At 38.8% G+C, this 26,485-nt stretch overlaps 1 protein-coding gene across 1 annotated transcript in view; it reads right to left on the bottom strand.

The window, feature by feature from the left end:
* Positions 1-2,198: 2,198 nt before the first annotated feature.
* Positions 2,199-26,485, bottom strand: part of pola2 (polymerase (DNA directed), alpha 2) — a 61,892-nt gene continuing 37,605 nt past the window's right edge. Inside the window, exons 13-18 of the mRNA XM_039769047.1 lie at positions 26,106-26,179; positions 20,481-20,589; positions 19,611-19,717; positions 5,594-5,650; positions 5,184-5,310; positions 2,199-2,666 (exon numbers count right to left, since the gene is read on the bottom strand). Coding sequence (XP_039624981.1) covers positions 2,517-2,666; positions 5,184-5,310; positions 5,594-5,650; positions 19,611-19,717; positions 20,481-20,589; positions 26,106-26,179 — 624 coding nt within the window. The 3' untranslated portion in view covers positions 2,199-2,516. The remainder of the gene's footprint in view (positions 2,667-5,183; positions 5,311-5,593; positions 5,651-19,610; positions 19,718-20,480; positions 20,590-26,105; positions 26,180-26,485) is intronic.

Consider the following 26,485-nt stretch of genomic DNA (forward strand, 5'->3'; position numbering starts at 1 on the left):
ATGCCCCATGTGCTGTCCCAGGTGCATGAGCAAGCACCCATGGTATTGGTCTCCAAACCTTAGCCTGATTTTTCCCTGAACATGCAGGACACTGTTCAGTCTCAAGCTGCTAGTCCTGTATGTCATGGGCTGAGAGAGGGCTTGGGGAAGAGGCCTGATCACATACATTATAGGGAACTTCGAGGGACACTTTATCAGGTTTACCATTATCAGTTGGTAGTGCCCGGGACATACATATTTTCCCAAGTTCCTACAATACTAACATGATAGACAGATCAATGGTGACCTTAGACGCCTAAAAACACCATAAGATCCTGGAGGAGAAATTTGCGGCTGAGGATATGTCCGCACATGTACCACCTGTCAGCAATACAAAACCCCACCGGTCTCTTCTCTGGACAGTTCAAAGAGTGACCAATGCCACACCAGGGGAGTGCCTAGGCATGGACCTAATAAGACCATTTCCAGCCACCAAGGACCAGAAGACGTACCAGATGGCAACTGTGGACTATTTTACTTGACGGGTGGAACTACTCCTAATGGCTAACGCTACAGCCAAGAAGATATGCTTTACACTGAACGATGAGTTATTTACCCGATTGGGGGTGCCGAAGCACATTATCACAGCTATGGTTCTGCAATGGGGGTGGTTTGGCTGAAGACTACAGCATAGCTCCCGCAAACAAATCATACTGAGCAGGTGAACTGGATGGACCCTGAAGGCCATGATTGCATCTTTTGTTGGAGACCACCATCAGGATTGGACTAAATGGATGCCTGAAATCCGGTTTGCATTGAACATGGCAGTTGCATGAGGTTACAGGCGAGACCCCTGCATTGTTAGCTTTAGGTAGATAGCTTACTGGTCCTTTAGAAAGGATTCTGGATCACAATATACCCAAACCAGATACTGTACATCCATTCATGACCAGCTTCAAACCATCCACCACATTTCACAACAGGTGAAGGACAGGATGATAGCAGGATAGTCCAGACAATCTTGCTTATATAACTAGCAACATAAGCCTGCTCAGTTTTCAGTTGGTGTGAAAGTCTGGATCAAGACTCATCCCCCCTTTAAAGTTTTTAACAAATTCAAATCAAAACTGGCTCTGAAGTGGTTTGGCCCCACAATAAGAGTCCAGCGGAAAGGTCTGGTGACCTACGGAGTAGAGATGGAATTGCCAGGGACTAAGAAGGAAGACACAGTGAATACAGCCAACCTCAAGCTTTGGTCCGGCCATACACAATGGCCTGGAAGAGGGGAATGTAGTACTGCTACTGAGTAAAGGACCACATATCTCAGCTGCTCGGAGTGTGTTACTCTATTGGACAACAGCGGAGGATGCTAGAGTTGATAGGGAAGAAGGTGGGACCTTTAAATGGAGGAACTGGCAAGATGCAAGGAGGATCACTGTTGCTTGTCTGTCTATTCTGTTGCTTTTTTGGATTACCTGTGGTTTGTCTTGGATTACTGTTTCTGGTAAGATATATGGTCTGTCATGTGCCCAACTGTTTTATGGGACTGAATGGATTGGTATCAACTTCATCTAAGGAAGCATTCCCACGCACTGCATCCCACACTGCTTCAGGAAACAGCATGACAAACTTGAATATTCATCTCAGGAACTGTTCACAGGAATTTCCACTCTCCAGCATTATGTATACATTAGAAGATGAAATGAAAGCCAGATCTGAGCATTACTTAATGGGTATTCAATTAATCTTCAGAGACAGAAGTGATTTATCATGATTTAGTATTAGCTGTGAATTCTAAACACATGCCGCTTTAAGTGTGAAAAACCTAATTTGAACCATCAATTGTTCCATTAATCTTCTAACCAGATTATTTAGTTTAGGGTCTTTGCATTAGGGGAAGGGCAGAACCAACCCTGGACAAGTGACCAGCCCATCATAGGGCTAACTGTTTATAAAATGTTTAGTTTTGTATTTTTTTCATGGGCACATTTGATGCTTTTTTCCCCCATTGTCATACATCATCATGAATTCCATTGCCATAACCTACTACTACTACTAGCTCTGGCTAAAACAAATCATGCTGAAGATTACAATGACATTTTAAAGAGCAGTTGCAATGTTTTCCTTTAGGAATTTTATTGGAAAAACTATTTACAGCATTCTACCCTAGCCACTATATGGCAATTAAGGAATAATCCTTTCCAAGCATCAGACCTAGACAGCTCTCACTTTTGTTTTATTGTTCTTGCCTTTAACACATGAAGTGAGCTGTATGTACATAGAACACTGTGCTGATTCAGTTGCAGTCTCTCTGGTGGTTATTAAAGAAGCTGTGGTGACACTTCAGATAAAATAAAGATGTCTTCTATAAAGTGTCAAGATGTGCACTATGGTTAGCCTCGACTCTGGGAATATCTTGGATAATAGTCTTTAAACACATTTTCTCAGTCACTGGACAATGGGATCGGTTTTCCAATTTACTAAATCCTTCAGTAGGCTTCTCACAGAATGATGTCATCAAACAGGTATGTTGGCACTCAGATCTTCACCACTTGCGCTGCCAAGCATGGATTTTGACGCTCCTTTTCTAAATTAATTTTGGGTTTAATGAAAAGTCGTCCATATGTCCCACCGACTTGACCTTTTGTTAATCGCCCAGGGTTCATACATACACAGCCAATGACATCCTGAGGAATTACAAACATGAATTAACTATGACAGAAAAAAGGCTTGGATATGAATACTTAGCCTGACAATTTTAAAGGTGGTGCTTTGTAAGCAAAACAATTTCTAAAGACAGCAGCATTAAAGACATCTTTCAGCCACAAAAATATATACTTTATTACAGCTTTATTCAAAAATATCGAGTGGTTTGTGGAGATTTTCATTAAGGTTAATAATTTGATTGAAGGATTATAAAAATACCCTCATAATATTGTAATGGCATAATGTAAATCTTGAGAGTGGTTACCTTGGCCCAAAACATTTGTTTGTGAACCAACTTTTTTGGTTGGCAGCAGTCTCTCCCTAGACCATGTGAATATTACACAATTAATTGTCTCAGCAAAATGTTTGGTTGCAGGCAAGAAAACATTGACTGTTATTTGTTGATGCTCAATTAATAATTAATCAGACTATTCTATTAAAACAGTAGGTCATGGGCTGTTAAAGGGTACTGTATATCAACTTTAACCTATTAGAACATTTAAAAAATGTACATGAGGAATAACACAAGTGTGACTGGGGGACACATAAAATGCCATGATTTCTGTGCTAGTCATGAATTGCCCACAACAAGAACTATGTCACACTACAAACTTCAGAACTTACCTACAGCTAAGGCCGAATTAGCTGATCTCACATTCATTTGGAGGACATGCAAATTCTGAATGGATCTGTTCAAGATGTTACTAGTGGAGATAGAGAACCCTTCAAGATGCATAATGAGGCCATTTTTTGCAGCAGAAACAGATGAGACTGCACAATGAACTATACGGTACTATTAGGTCATGAAATGGAAGGAAGTAGGCAAGATCAAGGAGAGGCATTTTCTTTAAAGCACTTCGGACAAACCACTGCACACTTCAGGAAGGGTAAGACATATATTGCCCAAGCTATTCTCAATAACACTAAACTGACCTCAAGAAAGGATAGAATTAATGTGTAAGGAGCTACCAGTATGTGTGTCAAACCTGGGAAAGAAAGAATCTGGTGCAATTAGGTTACTGCACAGACAAGGCTGTGAGGTTAGAATTTGAAAATGCCAAAATATTTTAAACAAGTTGTGGATACAATTTTTCTTCAACACTGTAGTTAAGGAACCTCAAGGCAGTTATACTGAAAAATGGACAGGAGACAAAATAGTGGGTACCATTTACAGAGGAACCATATTCCTCAGGTTTCCTACAAAAAAATATGCCAGGTTACAGAAATTAAGACTTTGGCTGACTGTTAAATCCCTGACTGAAAATTATCAAATAAAATTATAGACTGCACATCATGTTCAGTCCTGCTATCCTGCCGAAAGGTTATGGGAGTCTATATGTTCTACTGCTATGTGTCATGAGGACCTGGTTTAGGATCACATCATGAAACACATTCAAGACAACAGGGTGCTAAGGCCAGAATAGTGTATTATTTGGTGTTATGTGTAGTTTATACAAGGGATCAACCAGAGTTACAATAAAATCTTGAAGGCAAACCCAACAACTGAATCTCTGCTACTCGTGAATGATGCTGCTTTCCTGACCTCATCTGATCATAATCTGTAGCATAAATCAACAAAAGACAGAAAAAAAATCAGATTTGAAGAAACACTTATTCAATTTACTTGATAGCTGAAAAAGACTTCTTGTTCTTTTCAGGAGAAAAGGAAATGGCTGCAAGTGGAAGAGTTAAATACTTTGGGTTCTTATTCTTGAATGAGACAGACTGACTAGTAGCATTGTATAATGGCACTAGTGCTATGGGCATTACCTGAATTAGGATTGGTGAAGCATGAACCAAGTACTTAGATAAAGCTGTTATTTTACTGGTCATTATGAAAGATGGGTTTCATAAATACAAAAAACTATAATAAGCCATGTTTCTGAACAATGTAGCTGACTTTCCATAGCAAAGTAAAGAGTTAATCATAAGGGAGTCACTGTTTCTCAGGATTGAAGAAAGCAAAATGTGGTCTTTATGGCATATATGAAGGATATTTTTAACAGGATGTGTACTGGAAATAGATTATTCTTAAGAACCCAGAGCTATAAGCTGGTCTGAGAGCTTGAGGGAATAAAACAGGAGAGGGCTAGAGTGTGTTTTTGGGCATAGGGTAACCAGGTTAGCTGGGCTCAGCCTGTTGCTTCTGAAACCTTTACCAGGATAAAAAGATTGTATCTGAGGGAGGGAATAACAAATCTAGCAAGTCACTTCAATATATACAGGGCAACCCATCATTTAAAAAGTACATTAGAGCAAAACCTCAGTCTAATTATCTGGGACCAACACTATAAAGCAAAATAACATCAAAATAACAATTCACAAAATAAGACTTTAAAACCAAAACATTTACTTTTATATTAACAGCTACTCAAGTCTTATGACTTCCATTTAATAAAATTGTGAAAAGTGTCAAGAGAAACAAGTCATGGGTAGAACATTAAATCTTTGTGTACAACTATAAAACTTAATTTTAACTTCCATAAATATTTACTCACCTTCACAAAATAGCGTAGTTCAGAGGGCACTATGAAGACGTCTGGAGTGACTTGCATTTGTGCATACAGCTGAAAATTCTCATAATCAATATTCATTTCTTCTGCAGGTGGATACAGTGGATAGTAACTGCCAACACACAATCTCCTCTAAATTATTTCAGCATTTAAATAAGTAATAATTTATTAACAAATGTGTTATCAGCAATCTAAAAGGTTCTCTAGATGGCTTATCAATTTAAAAAGAAAAATTCTAATATTGATATCAAGTCAAAGAGTATACATGTGCTGTTTCAAATGCTATAATGCAGTTAATTCATTTTTGGGTGTATTTGGTAAACTTTTAAGAAAGCCTAGAGTACCAGTCATTAGCATTAAAAGCAAAGATTTATTTTTTCATAAAGCAAAAATACCTTCTTTGTGTTAAGATGTGCTTCAAAATCCGGGTAAAACGATCAGAACCAACAGAACTAAAATGAAACAGTGGGGAGAGGATTTAAAAATGAATCATTAAAATACTTAATTATGTGTTTTCCATTTATATTTTATTTAGAAATTTAGGGAAAATATACATTTTACATGAAGAGTAAAGTCTTACACTTTTTTTTTTTTTTAAGATGACAGTTGATACATAACATTTCCTTTGACATGTGCAAAACAATCAGTCTATTTCAGTTATCAAAATGTAAAAAAGCAGTGTGGAGCTTTTAGAATTTTTCAATTCAGAGGATACTTAAATAGAATTGTAAACATTTTATGATCACAAAATTAACTGCTCAGAGATGCCATTTACATGTGTATAGAAATAAGGTGTGTTGTGGCCACCCAGTTACATGTAAGATGTCTAACGGTACATGTTTCTTTAAAAGAACAGAAGGCTTTAAGATCGCTACAAAATGATAACAACATTTTTATCACACCGGCCGACAAAGGAGGCACGATAGTTGTATTAGACAAAAAGCAATATGTCACAGCAATAGAAGAAATGCTCTCTGACACCATCACTTACAAACTTACGAGGATGAAATCATGGTTTTGTTGGATATCAAATCACTGTATACCATGATTCCAATTCATCTGACCACATAAACTCTGAAAACAAAAGCTAAATAACAACCACACCATAACAACATGATCTAAGCTGGCCACGAACAATAAAATGCATCTAGTTTCACTTTCCAAGAAAACTCACTTTCACTTTAAAGGGAAGTACTGCTGACACAAAGAAGGCATGCCAGTGTGATCACCATTATCAGGATTCTTAGCAGAACTGGTAATGCAGCAATTTGAAAGCATGGCTCTAACTCCATACACTCCAAATCTTTGGACACACTACTTTAACGACACATTTGTGGTATTAAAAAGTAGCAAGCTGAATGGATTTCTATTACCACATCAGTGCAATATTAACCGGGTATCCAGTTTACTATGGAAAAAGAATTAAACCAATGCTTCAATTTCCTGGACATATCACAGCTTCATTTATGCAATGACGGGTGATTGCTAGCAAAGTATAGTATTTTGTCTGCTTCACATTCCTTATGATAAATACCTATAATCACGGTGGCATCGTTACCTGTTTCAATGGATAAGACTGTTACAGAAGAGTTCACACCCATTGTAATACCAAGGAGACTAAAAAGAATGAAAAGAGCTATCTTTTCTAACTGTTCACATCAAACAGTTACCCAAAGACATTCATCAGACAATGTTTACATAGGAGACTCCAGAGACCCCAGCAAATAATTGACTCTAACCTGACTACCACCATCCCACCTGGCACACAATTCCTCATCATCACAGAGTATCAGAAGGTACAGGATGTATCTTGTCCAGATCAGGCATCAAAGTAGCACACAAGCCTACAAACACTCTGCACACAGTCATTTTCAGTGCTAAAAGCAGGAAATTGGCAGCAGAGACACGCAACACGGTTTGCAGTATACCAAGCAATTCATGTCCAGCTGTATAAGTAGGACAAACATCAAAAACACTTGCCGCACATATATAGGAACATCGCATTGCAGTCAGAAGAAAAAGCCCACAGCCTCCGATTTACACAAATACAAGTTCAACTGGACAAACATTTAAATATGACTCAGTGTAAGTGAAATTTAAAGCTAACACTAAAAGTGCCACAAAACTGGCTGAAACATGGCTATATAATGAAAATACAACTAACAGGCATTTGGACATGAACCCAGCATATGCAGGCATTAAAAAAAAAAAAGAACATGCACATAATAAATAAGATTTTATTACCAACCCCCTCCTTACTTAAAACTATCTTTTACAAGAATGTTCCCTTCTCTTTCCTGTCTTGCACATTTAAACAACACAACACATCTGTTATCTGTTCCTCCACTGCTGCACGAGCATGGATAACATTTCTGTTCACTTCTAGGATGCATTCCATCACAGACAACAGGCTTTATAGCTTGCCAAGAACAAATTGTTCATATGATTATATACATACATACAAACACACACACACAAAATTAAATAGAAAAAATATTAAATTACTTTTATAACCTTTCAACATAATGTTCATAAAACCCAACAGTGTCACAATCCATTTCAGTATTTTAAGTATTAGTACTAGTTGATAAAAATACTATTAAAAACAATTATTTCTGTTGGAAACAAAAATGCATAGTGTACATTACTCTACATAAAGATTTAAAGTTTTCTACCTAAAGCTTTTCTTTTTTTTTTTTACATTAGTACAAGTGATGATTCTCATATTTGATTCTGTACAATAGTTTTGACTGTGACACAATCAAACAGTAAGAAAAGTGACAATGAAAATGAATAATTCAACAAACACAACAAATGCAGTTAAAAATAATAACGTCAAAACTTAATATGTGCTGCACACATCAGTATTTTGTACTTGTTCATTCAGTTTCAACACCTTTTCGGCTATAGTTCTTCTATGACAAAATCTCAACATTTTAGGCTTTTAGCCTAAACTATTGTTACCTAATAAAAAAACTTAATAATGTAAAACAAGATTAGCCTAAAATACAGATGTTGTTGGAGCACAAGCCTATTGAGAGCTCATAAAAACGTGAAAGAGATAAATAAAAAGATAACAAAAAACAGTCAATTTCAACAAACCAAGTATGGTCTAAAGCAGTGGTTCTCAACCGTTCTTCCACCAAGGGTGCCCTAATGTACTATGAGAATATAAGAGAAGTCCCCTACAGAGGCCATGAGATTTAGCCTCTTATGCTTTTGCTGCAGTCATGACAAAGCTGCTTGTTTTGGAACTTTATTAACAAACGTTTATTTGCTGCTAGTGCCATTACACTGACTGTGTTTTTCTTACATCAATATACAAAATTAGTAGCAAATTTCAGGAACAACATTTATGTCTCTATTAAAAATGTTATTTCTACCAGTGCCTGAATTTCTCAATCATAACATAAAAGAAGTCATTTTTTAACGATAGAAATAATAGTCAATAGTTACTGAAATACTTAATTTGTCAGTGCATATACTTTTGATAACAACAAAAGCTGTTCAGCTCTCATAAAACAACAACAAAAGTTGCTCTCTACTCATTTGCCATATAAATTACTATTTAAAATTAAGAATAAAAAAACTGCTTCTGAAAATAAAAAGTCAAAAGTAATATTTAAAATGCAGAATTAGTCATGGCAGAGTTTTTTGGGTGTTTTTTTTAAAAAACTTATTTACAAACACATTGCCATCCTCTTGATTTGGTACTGGTGCATTTCCATCAGCAATGGTCACACTGAACATGAGTAGAAACAAATGCATTTTCTCTCCATATACTGTACAACAACCAAATCGGCAGAAAAGACAGAAGCATTGTTTAGGGAGGTGGGCAGCAGTTAATTAAGTTGCAAACTTCACAAGACGACATTACCTTTTTAACTACATACAGCATTACCATGATGCAGTGTATTTTAGGGTCTGTGGCAAAAGCGTTTTTCAATTTAAAAAAAAAAAAAGAAATAAAAAGTGTCTCTCAGCTTTTGAGTGTGGTCGCAGGGTGTTTGGTTGGCTATGCAAGCTGATTAACCGTTTCTTGTAAGCACAACTGGCTCAGCTGTTCCCCAATTATGTTCTCCAGATCTTCAGGAATAGCAGCTGTGCTCACAAGGTAGAAAACGATGCTGGGAAAAGAGTAATGGGGAAAGTGAAAAGAAAGAAAGACCCAGAGAAAGATAACGTATGATCAGAAAGAAAATTCGTCAGGATCACAGCTGAGCCGGTGCAGCAGCAAGGAGGTACAACAGTCAGGAAGAGGCCCTTTATGAAGCAGTAATGCTCCAGATTAGTTCCATAGATGCAGTGGGAAGGTGGTGAGTAAAGGGAACAGGAGTTGTGGGATCCTCGTGGACACTGAGGGATGGGATTGAGGACACAGGCCAGTAAAATGGTTGACCGTATCAACCAGATAGCATTCTTTGCCACTGACAAGACTTCCAAAAGTGAGCTATAGGTACACAGAAATGGATGGATGCATGGAGATTCATGATTGGTTTTAACGTAGGCAGACCATGACTGTGTTTTAAACCGGAGGTTTTTATCTCTATTTGGGATTATTTATTTATTGGATTTACTTTTTTTTTTTTATAGATTATATTTATTTATTTGAAGATGAACTGCACCACACTTTATTCTGTTTTGAACACCATTTTGGTTTGTTTTAATAAAATCACTGCACACTTCTTACTGGCCTTTTCTTATTCGAGTCCTTATTGCACTGGCTCATCCTTGGTTTCATGACTATAAACGTTCGGGGTTCAAAAGGATACCAGCTGCAGGCAACCTGGGTATCATAACTGGTAGCTGTGGTGCACTGTTCTGCACAGATAAAACGGGAGTGATGACTAAGCTCCAAGTTGCTGTACATATGTGAGAAGTATTTCCAACTTCTGTCTGGACATGATGTAGACACTGGATGCATTTTAATTTTAATGCCAGGTGTAAATGTAATCCAGCTAAGCTATATACAAATACAATCTACATATGAAACACACTTTAAAGATGGCCTCTGAGAAAACTAGGTCATCGCATGCCATAGGCAACATGTTTTGAATATTGATGAAGCAGTCTGCTTTAGAAACATAACTTTGACACCTTTGCTGGTTTTTAGAAAAGTATTTTCCTGCTATAATTATATTTTCAGTCAGCACCCAAGAAATTAACTGTGGCTGAGAACCACTGGTCTAAAGAGACTTTAGGTGGTCTCACGAATATTGTTATAAATCCTCACCAGTCTGGAGATGGTAATAAAACAAACAGTCAGTAAGAGATATCAGATTTCAGTCAACTGTAAGAAAAACAGTAAGCTAAAGCACTATGTTAAAACAATGATGATGGTAAATGGTGTTATCCTTTACAATTATGGAGCAGTAATAAATTAAGCAGCAGTAATAACATTCAACTAAGTGAAAATCTTTGTTCTCAATAAAGAAAATAAAATTGTATTAAAACTGATGTCTTTAGCTATATGTTTTTGCCAGAAGTGTTTTTAAACAATGCCTACTACTAAAACCTTATCCCCACTGTAAGGCTAGGCTTTTGGAGTAGTTTTTAAAACTTTTCTGCCAGTTAACCTGGATGAACCATCATTATTGGTGAGAGAACTATTAATTATCTGTATTTATGACAATAAATTGTTCAAACATATTATTAATTGATAACTGTGGAATTAATTGGCCTGAAACAGCTATTCTAATAATTTTGTGACTAGTTTTGTATACACCCTTAACTGCACTTAGGCATGTTTTGCTAAGGTTTGAGAATCCCCTCTTCAAAGTCATATGAAGAGTATGCCTTATCATTTATGTGCAGGATCATTCACTCGCTCCAAAGTAATTTTCCCAGCCTAATTCTATCGTAATTTTCATCTTCATCACTGTAACTTCATTACATATGAATTAGCAAGCAGTCCACGTGACAGAACTTTCTACCTTCAAACACAGAGTAAATCACAAGAGATCAATCATTCCTTCCTGGCTTCCATTCTCTTGACTCTACACTTGCTAAGCCTCTTGAGGGCCTTCAAAACCAATCCTAGGAATTGCTTCTAGATTTAGGGCTATTTTTCCTTAAAGGGCACAAAGCTCAAACTCTCTTCAGTCGTTTCAGTGCTTCATGTGCTATATATTACCTACATTAATGAAAAATACATTCACAATCTTTAGGGCATGTTTATACTTCACACTCCGAACGCATATGCATCATGGCTGCCACGCTTTTCCAGGATTCATTTGTTGGTCCTCTGAGCAGGTCGTCCGAAATTAATGCGACACGTACTTGAGTTGCAGTACCAGCAAAAAGTCAAGGTAGAGCAGTGTGATGAAAGTCTCTGTTTATTATCTATATGTGACAGAAAGCCGAGTCTATGTGGATCCTACGAGATCGATGTGCACGCTTCGATGTTTGATGAATGGTTCGATGTGGTGAAGCAAAATGCAGACATACAGATGCATTCATGGTGCTTTTATATTCAAGCGTTGCATATTCCCAATCATAATGACACAACATATTTTAAAGGTCTCACATACCATCTTTTGTACCGTCTTTTTTTTCCTGAGGCTTCCTCTTGACCTGACAGCAGCGGCAAAGAGCAATAGATCACCACACAGAACACATTAAATGTATGCTATTCCAACTTTCTGCACAATTAGAATCCTTAGATTTATACTTGATATCACTTTCATGATGAAACGCATTAAAGTATGTATGTTACATTTTACAGATAAATCGTTAATTTCATTTAAATAATGAATACTGTTAATAATTACACACATAGGGGCGACACAGTGGCAGAACGGTAGCGCTGCTGTCTCACAGGGAGTCACGTCACTGGTATTCCCTGCCCAGAGTTTACATGTTTTCCTGCTGGGTTTACACAGTGTGCTCTGGTGGCACTAAAATGACGCTAGTGTATGTGAATGCTTGTATTCACCTTGCAATGAGCTGATGCCCCATCCAGGGATTGTTTCTGCTTCGTGCCCAGTGCTTGCTGGAAAGGAGACATCCCTGGATTGATGGATTTAATCATTCAACATTCTTTTCAGAGATATTGCAGTAAGGTATCATTGGAATTTAATGGTGTTCCAGGCAATTCACAACACAGCGAAGACAAACCTGTTCTCTCCGTGATAATATCTCGTACTACCACATGGTAGATTCTTCCAGATTTACGTAAAGTACACACGCAAGTATAAACAGTAATAAAATGCTTGCGTAGCAGAAACGTCCCCGGAGCATGCATCGCATGAAGTATAAACCTGGCCTTAAAGTCCAGGACTGTCTGCTACTACCTAATGGGTTAGAGATTTCTATCTAACCTACTGTCACTTACAAGGAAAACATTGTCCCACTTGTCTTAGCTTTGGATGCTTTGCTGTGCAGTTATGGAGATCTCCTGCTAATTCAACATCGTTTAACTCTTTCCAACTGGGATACTAGTGATATCAAATCCAAAATTTGCCACTTTTCAGTTCCACACTTCACTGCAGTTTGTTGCCGTTTTTTTTTTTAAACATCATGCAAATAAGTCAAGCATTCTAAAATGTCACTTTACCTGAAATGCCCTTACATGTCCTAGAGATTGCAATGATACTTTCTTTTTTCAGCTACGCCTTGCCCAAGTTAAGGCTCTTACTGCTTTTCAGAAAGGATAAGGAATGCATACTTTAAGGACATTATAATACATTTTTGCATAGTTTCTAAAGAGAATTTTTTTTTAAATATAGGAAACAAAAGAATTAATTTATATGTCAGTTGGCAATCAAGAGCAGTTTCTATTGTATTCATAAATAGATATAAAGACATTATTAAAAGTCATTATTGCTTAAAAAAAAAAAAAGAGAATCTTTAATTACAGCTGTCTGTAACGTATTACTTCCTGTAACATTTTAGATCTAAACTTTATATTTGGGCTCCAAGTCATCAGCCCGAAGGACAAAAATGAGTTATTTTCAGTTATACTATGCATGTGCGGGATGCAAGGAAATATATTATTTTACTACAATCCATTAATTAGTACCACCTATGAATTTTTATTTTAAAATAGTATTTGGACTTACATAACTATTTTTATATAAATCATTTTCCAAAACATACTAACATGTCTCCTAGTGCTAGAAAAGTGTTGAAAACTGTTCTGAGATTTTTTGGGTATGAAAGACAGATTTTATGAATTAAGGTTGTTATATTTGCTAATCATGGCACCACTAAACTGTACAGTAGACATGCAAGAAATTCACTACACTCTGCACACATCAAAACAACCTTATAAACCTGCAAAAATGCTGTTTTGAACATCAAATCATATTTGGGAGCTCAAATATGCCCTGTGCATATCACATTTAACATTAGGGTAGAAATCAGAGGACCATCAGGACCATTTGTCAAATAATGAGAAGACAATATCCTGAAACAAGCATGGGGAAATCACAGGGAAAAGCACAATTTGCAAATAAAACTCTTCATTACTGCCTTCTTGTTTCCAAACATATACTGTAATCTAGTGTTCTAAATATAATTAATGAATGTGACAAGTTAGTATAGTGTCACCCTGGCACATTTTTGACCTTAAATTGTATTTGTCCAATTGTAATCATTTGAACATTATTACAGGAGAATCTTTTTCAGAATTGATTAGAAATGAACTCAAAAGACTAGGTGCTTACTAAAAAATATCCCAAGCATGATCAGTCACTAAAATCCATGCACTGTGTTCTCACCAGACCCAACTCTAATTCATTACATTAAACCTGTGTCTATTTTGATGAATTTGTCATTTGGGACAGATAAAACAATACTGAACTGAAAATTAAATTGATCTCTAAATAAATGTGAACTGTAACAGTTAAAACAAAAAACAGCAACCCTGTCACTGTCTCTGCTATCAATCTTGTATCTTTTCAGGTAACATAAAATGCACCTTCGCCATTCAGATTTTTTTCTGGTATCATAATGCATCTCTGACAGAAGTTATAATATAGAACCTTGGTGATACTTATATTTAAACCAAAACAAATGAAAACAGTAAAAGATTCCAAAAGCAAAGACCGAAGCTAATAATATACATATGTTAGACTGTATTAACCCAGAAGTGGCCACTAAACACAGTTTTAAAAGGCTACAATCAATGCTCGCAGTGAACAGTGCTTCCCTTTCATAAATCCCCATACAGAAATAAATGAGTTTTAGAATTTTGCAATCAATTTTCACAAATCTGTTGATTTTACTTTTCCTTCCCTTAACATTTTAAAGGCACCTTAGGCTTCCAGAATTCAAAAGGCCCAGATTTTTGGATACAATTCTCTTAATAATCAGTACTGAGTATGACTCAGTTTTTCTAATATGATGCAATGTTCTGGAATCCAATTCTCCTCCTCGAACTGCCACCTTATCGTGGTGGAGGGGTTTGCGTGTCCCAATAATCCCAGGAGCTCCGTTGTCCGGGGCGTTATGCCCCTGGTAGGGTTACCCAAGGCAAACTGGTCCTAGGTGAGGGATGAGACAAAGAGCAGTTCAATAGACCTTCTATGATGAATAAAAAATTTGGACAGCGTTTTCCCTCGCCCGGACGCGGGTCATCGGGGCCCCCCTCTGGAGCCAGGCCTGGAGGTGGGGCTCAATGGCGAGGGCCTGGTGGCCAGGCCTGCATCCATGGGGCTCGGCCGGGCACAACCCGAAGAGGCAACGTGGGTCCTCCTTCTCATGGGCTCACCACCTATGGGAGTGCAGTGTGAGTTGGGTGGTGGCCGAAGGAAGGGACCTTGGCGGTCCGATCCTTGGCTACAAAAGCTGGCTCTTGGGATATGGAATGTCACCTCTCTGAAGGGGAAGTAGCCTGAGCTAGTGCGCGAGGTCGAGAGGTTCCGGCTAGATATAGTCGGGCTCACCTCAACGCACAGCTTGGACTCTGGAACCAAACTCCTTGAGAGGGGCTGGACTCTCTACCACTCTGGAGTTACCACCAGTGAAAGGCGCTGAGTGGGTGTGGGCATACTTATTGCCCCCCAACTTGGAGCCTGTACATTGGGGTTTACCCCGGTGGACGAGATGGTAGCCTCCCTCTGCCTTCGGGTGGGGGGAATGGATCCTGACTGTTGTTTGTGCGTATGCACCGAACAGCAGTTTGGAGTACCCACCCTTTTTGGAGTCCCTGGAGGGGGTGCTAGAGGGCATACCTTCTGGGGACTCCCTCGTACTGCTGGGAGACTTCAATGCTCATGTGGGCAATGATAGTGAGACCTGGAAGGGCGTGATTGGGAGGAATGGCCCCCCCGATCTGAACCCGAGCGGTGTTTTGTTATTGGACTTCTGTGCTCGTCACAGATTGTCCATAATGAACACCATGTTCAAGCATAGGGGTGTTCATATGTGCACTTGGCACCAGGACACCCTAGGCCTCAGTTCGATGATCGACTTTGTGGTCGTGTCGTCAGACTTGTGGCCACATGTCTTGGACACTCGGGTGAAGAGAGGGGCGGAGCTGTCAACTGATCACCACCTGGTGGTGAGTTGGCTTTGATGGTGGGGAAGATGCGGTCAGACCTGGTAGGCCCAAACGTGTTGTGAGGGTCTGCTGGGAATGTCTGGCAGAGTCCCCTGTCAGACATAGCTTCAACTCCCACCTCTGGCAAAACTTCGACCACGTCCCATGGGAGGTGGGGTACATTGAGTCCGAATGGGCCATGTTCTGTGCCTCTATTGTTGAGGCGGCTGACCGGAGCTGTGGCCATAAGGTGGTCAGTCCCGGTCGTGGCGGCAATCCCCGAACCCATTGGTGGACACCGGCGGTGAGGGATGCCGTCAAGGTGAAGAAGGAGTCCTATAGGACTTTTTGTCCTGTGGGTCTCTGGAGGCAGCTGATAGGTACCAACAGGCCAAGTGGAACGCAGCTTCGGTGGTTAGTGAGTCAAAAACTCGGGCATGGGAGGAGTTTGGGGAGGCCATGGAGAACGACTTCCGGACGGCTTCGAGGAGATTCTGGTCCACTGTCCGGCGTCTCAGTAGGGGGAAGCAGTTCAGTGTCAACACCGTATATGGTGAGGATGGTGCGCTGTTGACCTCGACTCGGGACATTGTGGGTCGGGGGGGGGAGTACTTTTAAGACCTCCTCAATCCCACTAACATGCCTTCCAATGAGGAAGCAGAGCCTAGGGACTCCGAGGTGGGCTCCCCCATCTCTGGGGCTGAGATCACCGAGGTGGTTAAAAAACTCCTTGGTGGCAGGGCCCCGGGGGTGGATAAGATATGGCCGGAGTTCCTCAAGGCTCTGGATGTTGTAGGACTGTCTTGGTTGACACGTCTCTGCAACATCGCATGGACATCGGGGACAGTGCCTCTGGATTGGCAGACCGGTGGTGGTCCCCTCTTTAAAAAGGGGGACCGGAGGGTGTGTTCCAACTACAGAGGGATCACACACCTCAGCCTCCCTGGAAAATTCTATTCGGGTGTTCCAGAGAGGACAGTCCATCGGATAGTGGAACCTCGGATTCAGGAAGAACAGTGTGGTTTTTGTCCTGGTTGCGGAACAGTGGGCCAGCTGTACACCCTTAGCAGAATCCTGGAGGGTGCATGGGAGTTTGCTCAACCAGTCTACATGTGTTTTGTGGACTTGGAAAAGGCGTTCGACTGTGTCCCTCGGGGAATCCTGTGGGGGGTGCTCCGGGAGTATGGGGTACGGACCCCTGATAAGAGCTGTTCGGTCCTGTACAACCGGTGTCAGAGCTTGGTCCGCATTGCTGGCAGTAAGTCGAGCCCGTTTCCAGTGAGAGTTGGACTCCGCCAGGGCTGCCCTTTGTCACCGATTCTGTTCATAACTTTTATGGACAGAATTTCTAGGCGCAGCCAGGGTGTTGAAGGGGTCTGGTTTGGTGGACTCAGGATTGGGTCACTGCTTTTTGCAGATGATGTTGTCCTATTTGCTTCATCAGGCTGTGATCTTCAGCTCTCTCTGAATCGGTTCACAGCAGAGTGTGAAGCGGCTGGGATGGGAATCAGCACCTCCAAATCCCAGACCTTGGTCCTCAGCCAGAAAAGGGTGGAGTGCCTTCTCAGGGTTGGGAACAAGATCCTGCCTCAAGTGGAGGAGTTGAAGTGTGTGTCTCAGGGTCTTGTTTACGAGTGATGGAAGAATGGAACGCGAGATTGACAGGCGGATCGGTGCGGCATCCGCAGTGATGCGGGCTCTGCATCGGTCTGTCGTGGTGAAAAAGGAGCTGAGCCGTAAGGCAAAGCTCTCAATTTACCAATCGATCTACCCTCACCTATGGTCATGAGCTATGGGTAGTGATCGAAAGAACGAGATCGTGAATACAAGCAGCTGAAATGAGTTTCCTCTGCAGGGTGTCTGGGCTTTCCCTTAAAGATAGGGTGAGAAGCTCAGTCATCCGGGAGGGGCTGAGAGTAGAGCCGCTGCTCCTCCGCATCGAGAGGAATCAGATAAGGTGGCTCGGGCATCTGATCAGGATGCCTCCTGGACGCCTCCCTGGTGAGGTGTTCGGGCACGTCCAACCGGGAGGAGGCCCCGGGGAAGACCCAGGACACGCTGGAGGGACTATGTCTCCCGGCTGGCCTGGGAACACCTTGAGATTCTCCTGGAACAGCTAGAAGAAGTGACCCTGGAGAGGGAAGTCTATGCCTCTCTGCTCAAACTGCTGCCCCTGCGACCCAACCTCGGATAAGCGGAAGAGGATGAATGGATGGATAGATGGATGTTCTGGAATCCAAGCTGGTATATTAAGCCTGTGTTCCAACACCCCTAAATGACAGGAAGAGAATGTGTTGCTAATGTTAGACAACATTGTGAATACAGAATTAACTTGAATTAACTACCAAAATAGTATGAAGTATATTACTAATAAAGTTTGACATAGAAATAACTAAAAGTATTTGTCTACAAAAATTAGCAAGACCCACTAAATTTCAAAACTAACTTAAAAGGTGGTGCTCAGTGATGAAGAATATTCATAAACTTACATACCACAAATTAAAAGCTTATGACAGATTTATAAATATAACTCCCTTTGATGGCATTAACGCAACAGAAGCAAAACTAAGATACATCAAGTCACCAAAATCCCTTCTGCATATGTATATTCTTAAGCACCCCTACTTTTATGAGTATACGAAAAAAACTTCTGTCTTGAAAACAGTTAATGTTTTCCATCTGTTTGTGTTTAACCAATACAGACAGTTCACTTTAAATGCATATACATAAGATAATGTTAATAATTTCAAAGGCCCTTTAATGGCAAATAATGATAAATGAAAATCAAAGGTGGTCAAAAATCAATGATGAAATACAGGCAAGTTATTCACTAATAGTAAACCACAAACAATAAAGATGACTGAAAACATGACTGACTCTTAGAATCTATGTTGCATTATTTTTGCCCCTTACATACTAAAAGATGTTTAAAAGTTTGAGGAACCAAGATAAGAATCTTGGCATTAGTACAGTAAATGTATACCATTTTCTTGCATAAAAAGTTTGCTGTGCTGGAAAATAAATTATGAAAATTACACCATCCTAACATATTATACTACAAAACAAATTTGAATTACTCATACTCCAATAATATATCACTTATACTATTCTAGATACTTACATATATGTTTTGAGCATAATTCTTGCAAGGGTACAAAACAAAATTCACCAGGTAATAAATACATCTAGGGAAAGAACTATGCAACAAAGTAACATAAATCATGATGCAAGTTTAAAGTGAAATGACTGCATGAGTTTATGTATTGTGTCAGCTGGCTCAGTGATTAGTGTAGTTTATGTACAAACTGAACAGTGTTGGTCCCATTGAGTAAAATAAATTTTCTTTTTAAACTGTGTATGTGGCTCATTTAATTAAAACTATTTCTAAGTACAAATTGTGTACAAGTATGACAGAATTTTGTCTATTTTTATTTATCTATTTGTGGCTTTTCTCTTACATTTGACAAAAAATATATGTTGACTACAAATAGTCATCGTTGGAGTGAGTGTTCTCTGTGATGGGCTAGTATCCAGTCCAGGGTTGGTACTTGTATAAAATACTTATATAGGCTCAAAATGCTCAATTGGATTAAACTGTTTTACTAATTCATTACTGGATTGCTTTATACGTGTTAATATTATACAAATACACAGAGTATAGTATAATGTTTTTAGTGAAAAGAAGTCAGTTATACACTGCCTTAAGAATGTTGATAAATCTCATGAAAATATTATCTATCAAATATTTTTGTATTAGAAAAGATAATGAGTTAACCATCATTAACAAGTTTACCAGATCTTGCTTCAGAGACACAGTCTACACTCCATAACAGCTTTTTAGCTTAATTAACAAGAACTAATGTTCTGCATTGTTTTTACATAAGACTCAGGTTCCAAACAATTGCACCAAAAACATTGTTATTATGCACCTGCTTATTTCTTCAGTTCCCATATGGAAGATGATATCTGTGGAGGTCAATCCAAAAACCACTCCATTAATGTTCAGAGTACAGGGATCCGGCACCAGGTGAACTCTCTGTTTTTTGTTTAAATAAAAAAAAAAAAAAGAAACTATTTCATATACATACACTGTATATATTATATATAAAAAAACACACACACCCTCAAAACCACATATTTGAAATACAGAATTAAGAAATGCATCAAGACCTGGTGACAGTTATTAAACATACAGCATGTCATTTAACAATGTCAAAGTGTTTAACTTGACTGTAATATTTGCAACAGCTGTTTAGCTCTAGCATCAGATTTCAAAGACAAGCAAAGTTCAAGAATATATTTTATATGTTTGAGGGTAGCATGATGGGAAAATAATTGGTAACACAAAGGACCTATATTCAAATGTTGTTGGTGTCAAATTTGCTTCTTCTGAATCCAGAGTCTGTACTCGATTCTCTAAATTGGTTATGTTACTGCATGTGAATGTGAAAGTTTATACTGCAGTGCACTAGAGTGTTCTCTATGGTTGGTTGCTGCCTTGTGCTCTTTACTGCAAATAAGATTGTTGGAGGCTATCATCCTGTAATGGTGATAACACACATAAAAGCATAAAGTAGATGCATTTATGCACACTTCCCTGCCTGATGTCCAAAAGCATACTGACATTCACATGTTTACAAGATAAGCATTTCTCTCTGGTGGAACAAATACTGACAACTCTAAAAGTATGCAAAATATCAGAGAAAACCAAATGCCCATAGAGGCAAAAATAAAAAAAGATTTAGATGTAGAGTGGGATGGGGTAGTGGTGGCAGTGGTTAGGGACTAGGGTACATTACCTGTCTGTCTTCCTTGGAGATCTCAGGAAAAACAAATGGAGGCTGCGGATAGACATACTCATGATGCACATCACGAAGGGAAGGCACAAACACAAGTTGGGTGTTCAACCTATTGATTACAAAGGAGATATTTACAATGTTTTTGCTATACAAGTTTGAAAAACATAAGCTCCTTGCAATTCACAAGGCAGGGAATATATCAATATATTTGTTTTTTCTTTCTGAAGCACTACTCAGAAATATTTATTATAAAAACAGAATATAAAATTCAGAGAGAATGAAATTAGAATAAGAGAAGATAGAACACATTTTCACTCATTCCAGTAACACTAAGAACACAATCACTTCAGATGCAATTTACTAAACTGAAGGCTCACAGAATGTTGTCACATTTAACATACAGTACGTCTCCAGTGCCACAGCATGACTTGGAAAATTGATGTATGACAATGGACAAATGGTGGCATGAGGATGGTGCACTTATTTCATGTATAATATAATAAAAGTATGCACTTAGACAAAAAACATTTAGAAGCTTTTCTTGTATGTACCACATACAAGAACAGAACAGAGCAGGTATACACAAAATCTTAAGAAAAATTTGTTCTGCTATGGGTCTGTTCTACTGCGAGGACTCCAGGTCAAAAACAGAATAAGTTGTCATCTAGGATCTCTACATGAAATGTGTAAACATTCAAGGGGAAAAAAAGTCTGACCTAGCCCAGTGAAAATTAGTGCTGGTGAATGTTTCAAGGATATACATCTCTAGAGAGGATTGATCAATGGGCCTGAGGCATGAACAAAGGGAGTTGGCCCTACACTACAACTCCACATTGGTCAAACAAGTGAATCAAGGGAAACATGAAACCAGCTCAACTTCAGGCTAAGAGAGAAGCCCAGTAGTTTCTATTAGTCCATCGTTCACAGAGCAATCAGCTCAGGGTTCATTTGGTTATCTAGGCCTACTGGATGTCTATGCTCCTAATAAGACAAACTGCTACTCAGTCAGGCTGTACTAGTATCATTCTGTCACACTTACTTTGTTTCTGTTTCAGGCACATTTAAAAACTTTAACTTAATATATAATGCATGAAAAAAACTGCAAATCTTCTCTCCTGCTTGTTTTGGCACTCTGTCTTGTCGCCTCTGATCACAGATGTAAAAGAAAGGGAACAAGTGGAGATATGGGTTGCAGCTATATCTTTGTGACAGGTTGGTGAGTGTAAATGTACAAGTTCTAAGGTAGGAATTTGGGACACACTGTACAGCTTTATGTAATAGAATCTGAAAGTGAGGATGGGGGTCACCTTAATATCCATTTTCTTATAAAACAAATGGTAATTAAAAAAAAAGTTCCCAACCATATTTTCATTGTTCGTTTTCATAAAAATGGAGCTGTTAATTTAAATACTGCATTTTCAACAGAAGATACTGCAAGTGCCACAGTACTCACTATATCAAATACTGTATTGTTGTTTCCCGTGGAATGTCTGTCTAAAACAGGGTACGTCACAATAAGGAGAAGTAACATGAAGTCATTGGGAGGACTATTTTTAAAGAAGTAAAGCATAAAGTATAAAGAAACAGCTGAACAGTGTCTGAAAGCTGAAAGGTCAAACTGAAAATAATTATTGTATATGAGCTACATTTCAAATAATTAAAGCAAAAAGTCTTATACAGATAAGAGAAATCAGAAAAAGCATATGTCTACACTAATAAAAATAAATCTCCGCTCTTCCATTTCACCACAATTTCTTAAATTATCGGTTGCAACTTGCCAGCTTTTGGGGTAACCCAGAGATATGAATCACCACTGATAATGGGAAAGGGTCACGTATGGTTTGTGAAGTGTCTCGTGATAGGTTGCCAAGGGCAGTTTATGGAGACAACATTGCTCCGCCGTGACCATCAGCAACAATTGTCCAAGGGGGAAATCCACCCCCCAGGAAAACTGAAAGAGGTGATTATTCAAGGGTGAAACCAGCATGACAATTGGTGGTGAATCTCCAAGGGGTAAGGAAGGATGACTGTCCACGGCGATTCTCCAAAGGGTGTCCCCTTACTGCCGGTGGCAGTTCTCCAAGGGAGCTAAATTAGACAATAGATGTTGCATTCTAATGTTAAAGGCTGCTAAAAACCATACTATAATTTATTAATCAAAAAACAATGATAGGAAAGAAAACCTTTTGAGGGGAAAAAGGTTTGGAATCCTAAAAGTCAATAAATCTACACATTATTTTAAGCAGAGAAAGTACTGTAATACCTAGATCTACTATAGCAATCATTTACAGTGGGTACGGAAAGTATTCAGACCCCCTTTAATTTTTCACTCTGTTATATTGCAGCCATTTGCTAAAATCATTTAAATTAATTTTTTCCCTCATTAATGTACACACAACACCCCATATTGACATACAGAAAAAAGAATTTTTGAAATTGTTGCAGATTTATTAAAAAAGAAAAACTGAAATATCACATGGTCCTAAGTATTCAGACCCTTTGCTCATTATTTAGTAGAAGCACCCTATTGAGCTAATACAGCCATGAGTCTTCTTGGGAAAGATGCAACAAGTTTTTCACATCTGGATTTGGGGATCCTCTGCCATTCCTCCTTGCAGATCCTCTCCAGTTCTGTCAGGTTGGATGGTAAATGTTGGTGGACAGCCATTTTTAGGTCTCTCCAGAGATGCTCAATTGGGTTTAAGTCAGGGCTCTGGCTGGGCCATTCAAGAACAGTCACAGAGTTTTTGTGAAGCCACTCCTTCGTTATTTTAGCTGTGTGCTTAGGGTCATTGTCTTGTTGGAAGGTAAACCTTCGGCCCAGTCTGAGGTCCTTAGAAGTTTTTGGCCTTAATTCTAAGCGGTATGTGTGAAGACAACCAGGCACTGCTCATCACTTGTCCAATACAGTCCCCACAGTGAAGCATGGCAGTGGCAGCATCATGCTGTGGGAGTGTTTTTCAGCTGCAGGGACAGGACGACTGGTTGCAATCGAGGGAAAGATGAATGCGGCCAAGTACAGGGATATCCTGGACAAAAACCTTCTCCAGAGTACTAAGGACCTCAGACTGGGCCGAAGGTTTACCTTCCAACAAGACAATGACCCTAAGCACACAGCTAAAATAACGAAGGAGTGGCTTCGCAACAACTCTGTGACTGTTCTTGAATGGCCCAGCCAGAGCCCTGACTTAAGCCCAATTGAGCATCTCTGGAGATACCTAAAAATGGCTGTCCACCAACGTTTACCATCCAACCTGACAGAACTGGAGAGGATCTGCAAGGAGGAATGGCAGAGGATCCCCAAATCCAGATGTGAAAAACTTGTTGCATCTTTCCCAAGAAGACTCATGGCTGTATTAGCTCAAAAGGGTGCTTCTACTAAATACTGAGCAAAGGGTCTGAATACTTAGGACCATGTGATATTTCAGTTTTTCTTTTTTAATAAATCTGCAACAATTTCAAAAATTATTTTTTTTGTCTGTCAATATGGGGTGCTGTGTGTACATTAATGAGGGAAAAAATTAATTTAAATGATTTTAGCAAATGGCTGCAATATAACAGAGTGAAAAATTGAAGGGGGTCTGAATACTTTCCGTACCCACTGTATCTGGGAATCAGAGCAGAATAATAACTAGCCAAGATATAACCAAATCAGGGGGGAAAAAAAGGCACAAATGAAATCTGCTTTACTCAAATACTATAGATCAATCATTGCACAGTACAGAATACACTATATTGCTTCCTAGTCTGGATACACATGCACTCTCCCATTACAGCTTAACACTACAAGGGTGCATGATGTGTGAGGGTTACATATGCATAAATGAGAAATGGTTGCCATCGACATTTAAATTTACCACTGTAAAACCAAAAAATAAGCCAAGACCACAAATGCAGCTGTATTCAAATCAATGTAACTGGGCACAAAAGCGTCAAGTGTGAAAGGAAGCTATCTGCAGGGGACATTTTCACTACAGCTGTAAGTGAAGTCAGGATAGTGAGAACCTCATCACTCTAAAGATAAATGGAGTTCAAATAATAAACAAAAAACACGTGGAATAAAGTGCTATTAATTGAAATGAACAATGCATATCAAAGCAAAATGATATAGGTGTTTAGAAAATGTCCATATCTTGTGCCCAGTTCTGTCAGAATTAGCCCTGATCCTCCAGGACCATGAATTGGAATAAGCAAGGAAGTTAGTGGATGAATAAATAAATAAATAGACATTTATGATATATAGATATATAAAATAAAAAACGGGTAAACTAACTTTCAGAATCTATACAAGACAATATGTTAGCAAACCCAAGTTAGGAGTGATTACGAACAATTACTTTTAACAGCAGTCATTGTACTTTTATTTTGAACCAGTAATGGTGCACTGCACGATAACATGCAGTGAATACATTTGACTAGAGCCTGCATAGTTTTCATCCTCTTTCTCTGTACGTTTAGCATTCGTTTAGTCAGAGGTTGATGTACTTGCTGCTTCCTGAGCAGCTCTTCTTTTCTTCACCCTAGGAACCCGCACTTTCTCTTCTATCATCAGCATCTTTTCGTGTTAAAAGTGATTAAGTCAGGGTTTGTGTCGCAATTACTTAATTTGTAAGAGGTAGGGATGAGAGCGGCGCCCGTACGCATGCACTGCACAGCCACCCTGCTGGCCGCTGCCGAGAGTTGATTCTACAATAAAATAAAATACAAATAAAAACAGGAATATTTGAGGTCAATCATCACCCTGAAAGCGGCTAGTATGTGTCACATAGTACATGTGTACCTAATTTCAGGTCAATAGTTCAAACGATTTGCGAGCTACAGGTGATTTAAAATCTTGTACAGACAAACGAACAGCCACAGTATTATATGAGAAGATTTGACCTACCTTTGTTAAAGAGTTTAAATAAGGGTTTTATAAGATGTATGGTTCATAATATTTTCTATAAATACACTTACAATCCTAATATACTATGCAAAAGAAGGTTGTGAATTCAGGCCAGTTTGGTTCTGCCCCTCAGAACTGATGCTTCCCATCTCTTCTAATTTTACAATGCTTTCCTTTTTTTGGCACAGATAGTCCTAGCTAGCAAAGTAATCAAAAACAAGGAGTGGAATGGTAAACTCAAGCTAGATAACCCCAAATCAAACCTACACTGTTAACCAAAAATCATGATGTTTATCATATTGAGAAAATTTTATATTGTTACACTACCAATACACATATAATATAAAAAACAAGCAGTTACTCATGTAGTACTGTGCATTAAAAATGGACATTCAATGGTTATCACTGCTCCCTTGAAACTGTAAAGACGTTTAATTTCAGGGCAGGCTATTATCTGTGTGGACTTTGCACTCTCCATCTATCCGTGTTTTTCTGTTTTAACTTGTTTTTTACAAATAGAGATGCAAAGTCTTTAAAGAATATAATACAATTAGGTTTGTTCTTAGAGAACTCATGGAAAAATGAAATCGGATTTATAAATGGCTGGAAAACCATTAACAATACATTTGTCCACAGCAAAAAAAAAAAAAATCAACAAATACGTTTAGATAGATTTACTAGGACCACATAAATAATACCACCTAGTATGTTTTTATAAAATCAGCATTGGAAATACGTACCCCCTTGTTCCTTCAATAATCCCTTTCAGGCATCGCTTGAAAACCTCTTCAAATGTCCCAATCAGCTGATAGCTCTACCAATAACAACAAAATATAGCACAAAATAAAAATAAGTCATGTAACTGCTTTGAACAGTGTGAATTAAAATACTTCGGATGAAAGGAGCCACTCTTGACTTGAGCCCAGATAATGCCAAACAGATGCAAATAGGAGTTAAGAAAATAAATAAATAATTGTTAAAATATAAAAATAGGTAGGGCACAAAATAAAAGTAAAGCAAAACACTATAGCGTATTTTTTATTCCTCTCTTCACAGGTATTCTTCTTTCTGCTGGGTAGAATCATTACCCACTAACTTATCTATTAAGTACTGCATAGAT

The sequence above is a fragment of the Polypterus senegalus genome, chromosome 11 (assembly GCF_016835505.1).
Source record: "Polypterus senegalus isolate Bchr_013 chromosome 11, ASM1683550v1, whole genome shotgun sequence".
Classification (NCBI taxonomy): domain Eukaryota; kingdom Metazoa; phylum Chordata; class Cladistia; order Polypteriformes; family Polypteridae; genus Polypterus; species Polypterus senegalus.